At 42.2% G+C, this 6,782-nt stretch overlaps 1 protein-coding gene across 1 annotated transcript; it reads right to left on the bottom strand.

The window, feature by feature from the left end:
• Positions 1-4,560: 4,560 nt before the first annotated feature.
• LOC109967672 (histone H2B 1/2-like) lies at positions 4,561-5,004 on the bottom strand. The gene has a single exon (XM_020613414.1). It carries the CDS (start codon positions 4,978-4,980, stop codon positions 4,606-4,608), a length of 375 nt encoding a protein of 124 aa, XP_020469070.1. The 5' UTR covers positions 4,981-5,004; the 3' UTR covers positions 4,561-4,605.
• Between the last annotated feature and the right edge of the window lie 1,778 nt (positions 5,005-6,782).

The raw sequence follows: 6,782 nt of genomic DNA, 5'->3' as shown, positions 1-6,782 counted from the left end.
GGTATGACGCTTAACAGTACATGCCACCCCTCTGTGACATGAAGTGGGGGATCCATTGGACCATTTTGCCAAACTGGAGCTGCTGTCGAAGGAGCCCTAGTGCACTAAACTGTGTGCATAACTGCTGGAGGCAGGCCTAGGTTCTCCAGCCGCTCCTAGGTGGAGGAAGCCGAACCACCTCTGACGACTCCTCATGTGGAGGAGGTTGAGACTGAGGTGAGCCTTCTCACTCCGTCTGCCTCTTCAGACGTTTGTTGCAGGTGAGACACTGCTTCCTGGAGATGAAGCCCAAACAGCCCATCAGAGCTGAGGGGACCATCTAGCAAAACTTTTTTGATCTGCTCGGGAACCTGGGACACGTGGAGCCACATGTTGAGCTGTAGCATCATCATCTATGGTTTTATCTGAGCCTGTGCGACTGCTGCAGCAGAGGAGAGCGCCAGCGCCGCTGCCATTGGCTTCTCCTTGGCCCCTGCGACCCGGAGAGCGATTGGTAATGGGGCCCGTTGCACATTGGCGGGCACAGTCATGAGACGGGTGGTGACTTGGTCGCAAGAGGAGGGTGGAGTTGGCTGTCATCTGCCAAATAAGACAGCCTTGGGAAGGATGGAGGGTAGAGACTTGGCTCTAGTGGTGGGACAGTAGGAAAACCGTGCTCTGTAGCTCCCTAGCCTATATTGCCTGGTGTTTACATATATTCTAAAATAACTTTTATAATCACTTATGTTTTTTATTTAAAATGTCAAAAATTTTTCTATGTCCTACATCTTTTCACTGTCGTGTACTGCTGTGACACAATTTTCCCTTCTTAAATCAGGACAGTCTTAAATTTACTAATGTTTTGTGCACCAGCTTTCATAGTGTGTTATTTCAAAACATTCACACAAATTTTATTGTCTTGTAGATTTAAATGTAAATGGAGAAAAAGTCTTGGCATTGTACTTTCCTGGTTTTCTGCATAAAGTGGTCATGTGTGTTCAATAAAGACATAAAAGATCAGGACTGTTTGTGTTTTATTAGCTTAGAATTATTGTGTTTGTTGATATTTGTGACTGTGGTGAGGATCAGAACACATTTCATGAAATTACAAACACTGCCACAACTTTTTCTTGCGACTGTTGTTTCTATTTTGCATATCAATCTACACCCTGTCACCAATAATGACTAACTACAAAACAATGTGCGATTTTCTGTGAATTTTTTAAAAACTAAATCTGAAGTATTTTGCTGACAAAAGTATTGAGACAGCAGACTGGACTGGAAACACAGCACAGAGGCTGCATAGAAGAAGCAAGCTCTCCCTTCTTCGCTGCATCACAGCCAGAGACAGGGTCAACAGGAAAGCTGGCTCTGCAGACAGCGGTGGGGGGAGGACCAGCGAGCCTCCCCTCCACCACTGCCTGATGGAACAGTGAAAGACAGTGGCATATAAATCAGTGAAAGGCTCATGCAGCTCTGCTTCCCTGCCTACTGCTATTGCAGCATGTAGGCAATCAAAATGTTAGAAGATAAAAACACACCAGAGAGCATAAGAGATATCCACTGGTTGGTGACTGTTGCTGGCTTCCTGTCAGAGCTGTGGTTTCCTGGAGCTGTTATGTCACAAGGAAACAGAGTCCAGAGATTTACTGTAATGACGACACCTCTGGATAGACTGTGACACAGCTCAGGAGGTTGTTGAAAAAAAAAGATGCCAAGTAAAAAGAAATGTTTCCAACTGAAAGTATTTATTGTATCTAATAAAGGAAAACCAGATGGAAAGTGATTACCTAAAGGACACTGACCAAGCAACCTTTTGTATCCAGGCCTGTGTGAATGAGTTGTGTTTTGTTTGGATGGTACATTATACCTGTAGCACAGTGCAATAACTTGGATGTGATCACTGTACGTAAAATAGCTAAGTTAACTTGTATATATGCACATATTTAGAAATACTGTAGATGTTTGTATTTTTGTTCTACTTTTTCCAGTTTCATTTGGTGTCAATCAGTGATTGATCTGCATAGATGTATGTGTAGGTCTGTGTATATGCTGCTTACCTTTACTATTGCCTTAAGGATTTGTACAAACATATTGAGAGCTGCTGTACCAGTCAAATTCCTCTGTCCAACACACCTGGCCAATAAAGCCGATTCTGATGTATATACACATACACCTAGGCAAATCAATCACTCATAGGGCAGGGTAGAACTTTATTGATCCCACAGTGGGGAAATTCCAGTGTTCCAGCAGCAGTAAGGGACAAAAACAACAGAGCAAGCAACAAGACACCATAAGAACAGATACCCCACACCAATCTTGATAGACAAATTCAGAAAGCACGGAAAAAAAAAAACACAGAAGAGGACAGAGCTACTGGAACGCGCTGCAACTCTGTGCGGTGCGTCCTAAAAAACAAATCGAGAATACCCAAAAAACAAGACAGTACAAGCATTTCATAACTAAACTAGACCTTATTGCCAAGTATGTTAACATTTATATACTATATATGTGTGTGTATATATATATATATATATATATATATGGCATGTGAAAAAATACTGCTTAATAAAACTACCAGGACAGTCATCTGTCCATCTCCTGTTTTCTGGTTCTTGGCTTCGGCTTCTGACAAAATCACAGGACTGTTTCAGTTTGAGAGTCATGGATTCAAATGTTTGTTCCCCCCACTAAATACTTATTACACTGTTGTGTTTTAAAAATAAATTAAAAATACATCAGTTTGAACCAGAAAGACATTTATTTTAAAAAGATGAACACTGAAAGAGAGCCTGTGTCTGGGTGTGAGAATCCAGCTCAGGACGCGCAGACTCTGTAAATGCCCCGACTGTGGCCCCCTTGCATGTGAACTTCTCACGTTTGTAGCTATGGAGCGCCGTTTGTAAAAATAGCACTTACACTAGTTTTCTCACATTTAGCTGAATGTGACAACACGTTTTCTCACAGTTAAATGTGACAAAGTCTAAATGTAAATGTTAAATAAAAATGTAAATGTTAAATGAAGCTGAAGCCTCTGTATGGGACAAGCTGGTCATCCACGCAGATGTCCCTGTCTGGGCTGAACAGCATCAGCAGGCTGTGCGTCCCAATTTCCCAGACTCTGCGGATGGCAGCTAGCTTGTCATCGCGGTGTTGGGACAGCTTGTCATCAAAATGCAGTGTTTGATTGATGAGGTGAAACTTCTTGTGGGACATCGTAGCCCGGAAAATGCTCGCTCCAGAAGCTGAGAGTTGATTCATTTTTTGACCTGTAAACGCCGGCCAGCCAAAATGAGCAGCCCCATGTAAGCCTGCAGTTCCTCTGTGTCCACATCTTGCCAGTCTGCCACTGAGCATCTCCCATGAAGGTTCGTCATGGCCACAACATGTTGCAGGATTTCTTCTGTCAACAGCAGAGCAAAGCTGGATGCCGGGTCACTGACTCGGGCAACGGCATAGTGTGTAGGTCCCGGGATCAACCCTGTGGCTGCTGGGATGTAACGGAATGTCTCGGTGTTTGTGGGAAACCAAAACATCTTTCCATTTTTTTGAAGTCCAACCCTGCTCACCTGCTTCATCCATCTCCATTCCACTCATCTTCAGAAGATTCATCAGATGACTCCGCCTGCTGGTCAGCTTCTACCTTTGAGGCCTCCTCAGCCTGGAGGCCTTGGTGGAGGAGGAGCACTGCATGATCGCATCCAGAGACTCCTGTGGCCTGTAATGTCTTGGCTGCAGTACACGTGCATAAACAACCTGAGCAGGAAGCAAAACAAAGTCCAATTTTGTTTTGGTTTCCATTGTAGTAAACAGGCCGACCAACGTCCAGTTAGAACCAGTTTTGCGGACCTAGTTGACAACCACAAGCTCTAGTGGGCGGCAACATTTCTTTTCTAACAAACCGTTTAACCTTTAACCCTTTACCATCGCTTCCTATGGTAGCCAAACTGTAATTGACACGTTTATGTTGAATCATTTTCCTTTTCCCGAGATTAAACTTGTCCCTCTGAGCATACGGACAGTGCACTGACATGTGGCACACACCGCTTATTGGAAGACGAAACTGAAAGGAGGATTTGTTTGTACACAAACATATAGCTTCACTGCTTTCACAACATTTTAAACAGGCTAGTAGTCAGGCGATATGTATATAAGGTAGTTACCCATCAGCTCCACCTTTACCAGCTGCAGCTTTAAAATGGACAGTAATTAGTCACTATGCTACAGCACCATCAGATATTACTGGGACATCGGCAGCTTTCCGTAGTTCAGTCTGTAGCACGTTATTTGGGAGCAAATGTCATGTCACTGCCTGGAAAAAAATAAAGCTCATCCTCCCATGTAAAAACCCTGAAGGTTTGAGCTGCAGTTTAAACACAGTGGGTTTAATCATAAAGAAGTTAAAGATGAAAATCAATTTGTCAGGTGTAGCTTTATATTTTCCATCTTAGAAAACAAGCAGGAACTAGAATTAGATAGTTAACATGTAATTTACTGCCACAGATTAAGGAAAAACTCATACTTTTATCGTTTACTGAAACTATAAAAATAAAACGGACGTTTGCTCTTTGAGGAACATGTGTGGCTCTTAAAAGAGCCGTTGGTTTATATTGAAGAGGCAAGAGTTTACTTAGAGCTGGTGTACTTGGTCACAGCCTTGGTGCCCTCAGAGACAGCGTGCTTAGCCAGCTCCCCAGGGAGCAGGAGACGCACAGCGGTTTGGATCTCCCTGGAGGTGATGGTAGAACGCTTGTTGTAGTGAGCCAGGCGTGAGGCTTCACCAGCGATGCGCTCGAAGATGTCACTCACGAAGGAGTTCATGATGCTCATAGCTTTTGAGGATATTCCGGTGTCTGGGTGGACCTGCTTCAGCACCTTGTAGACGTAGATAGCATAGCTTTCCTTCCTGGTCTTTCGCTTCTTCTTGCCAGTCTTGGTAGTAGTCTTCGTCACGGCTTTCTTGGAGCCCTTCTTGGGTGCAGTTTTCGCTGGGTCAGGCATGGTTTTAGGTTCGCTTGTCACGGTCGAAAGTGGAGGAACTCTGTTGCGCTGCCGATTCTTAAACACATCACATGCTAATTTTCCTGCGCTGTCCCCCTTTTGCTATTGGCTAATTTTTAGGCGTCACCGCACCCGGAAGTCTGAACATTACACGTATGAGAGCCTGTTATTTGAACGGTAGGCCTATTTCCCTTGTTTACTGTAACTTCACAGTGGCTTTTATCACATGAATCTGGGTTTATCATCATCTTTCCAGCGGCACATATATTGGTTGTTCACAGCAAACTTTTCATTAATAAAACAAAATACTACTAATATCCAAACCTGAATGCATTAAACCCAGACTGGACTTGGATATACATAAAAGGTGTGATGAAACTTTAGTCCATCTAGTATTGTACCCATCCATCTCTTTATGACTGTTTCTGCTTTTTTTTTTTTATATATAATTTATAGACTCTTAACTCTGTTTGTCTTTAATACTCTGGAGTTTGTTAGCAATTGTAAATTTTATCTTAAAGTGATACAATTATACATTTTGTACCCATCAAATTGCACTCAGTAACTGTATGGGAGAGGATTGGGGCCACTGTAAAAAAATTATTTGAGTTCTGACTTTAAATTCTGACTCTCAGAATCTCAGGATTCAAAACTCAAATTTTGCACAGTGGCCCAAATCCCCTTCCACAATAACTTGTAATGACAAATTGAAAGTGTTTTTCTAGAAACCTCTTCAAATTCATGAAAATCAAAAACTGAAATCTCACTTGCAGGAGTATTCAGAGCCCTTGCTGTGAAACCGTGCTCAGGTGCATCCTGTTTGTTTTAATCCTCTGGAAATGTCAAGAACCACCTTTTATACTACATTTAACACATTTTATTACATTTACAACACAATAAAATGTGAAACACACAACAAACTTTGCTTCGGAAAGTGAAGCGAAGTGAGATATTTTAAGAAAAAAAATATTTTTGCTTTTATCTTTTGCTTAAGCCGTTTTTGCTGTCAGCATTTTGACAGATACAGGCCCTGCACACCGGAATGTGTGCAAGTCCTTTGTTATCATTGCAAAGCTGACTGGATTTGAAATACAAAATGTTAGTTTGTGGCAAAATCAAGTTGAAAAACAATAAAATGCAGCCTTCCTCATTTCTCCTGAGTCATCAGCAAACAGCCATAGTTGAATTTATTTTAGTTTATTTTATAACTTGTCTGCATATATTATTAAGATGATAACAAGCAGGATTTGTTTTGTTAAGAGCACAACATAACATTGACAGTATGAAGTTTAACATGTGATACACTTAAGCCACATATACACAAAGAACGTCAGAATAGTTTGGCTTTTTCAGACCAGTTTGTCAGCAGTTGTTTTGGGGAATGGAGTCAGTGAAGGTGGTGGATGGACGGAAGCAGCTTCACACATGACTGACACTCTGACGCGCTGTGGGCAGAATGCAACACCCCCGGGTGGACGTCGATGTAGGGCCGTATGCAATCAAAGTCGTGCATTAAAAGAAAAACACACTTTGCAAGTACAAACAGTAGCTTTTGAAGAAATACTGAAAAGTGTCAAAAATGTGGCAAAATGTGGATTTCGCTCAAACAAATCTGTGGCCCACAAGCCCCAGTTTGTGCTTCTGAGGGGTTTTCATTATGTTTACAGCCCAGTCACTGCAAAACAGCTGCTCAAAATGAAACAGGCTTCCCAACTTATGACATCGACCTGAACCAAGGGAACAAAAATATTCTATCTGGAGTTCAGAAAATCAAATTGTAGACCTTTTCACGAGCCTGATGA

Source organism: Monopterus albus, unplaced genomic scaffold, assembly GCF_001952655.1.
Source record: "Monopterus albus unplaced genomic scaffold, M_albus_1.0 scaffold134.1, whole genome shotgun sequence".
NCBI classification, from domain to species: domain Eukaryota; kingdom Metazoa; phylum Chordata; class Actinopteri; order Synbranchiformes; family Synbranchidae; genus Monopterus; species Monopterus albus.
Note: the sequence above shows the minus strand (reverse complement) of the source record. Positions and strands in the feature narration are given on the sequence as shown.

What these genes read in the sequence shown, in the direction of transcription:
- LOC109967672 (XM_020613414.1), bottom strand. Translation starts at nt 4,980, where the DNA reads ATGCCTGACCCAGCGAAAACTGCACCCAAGAAGGGCTCCAAGAAAGCC.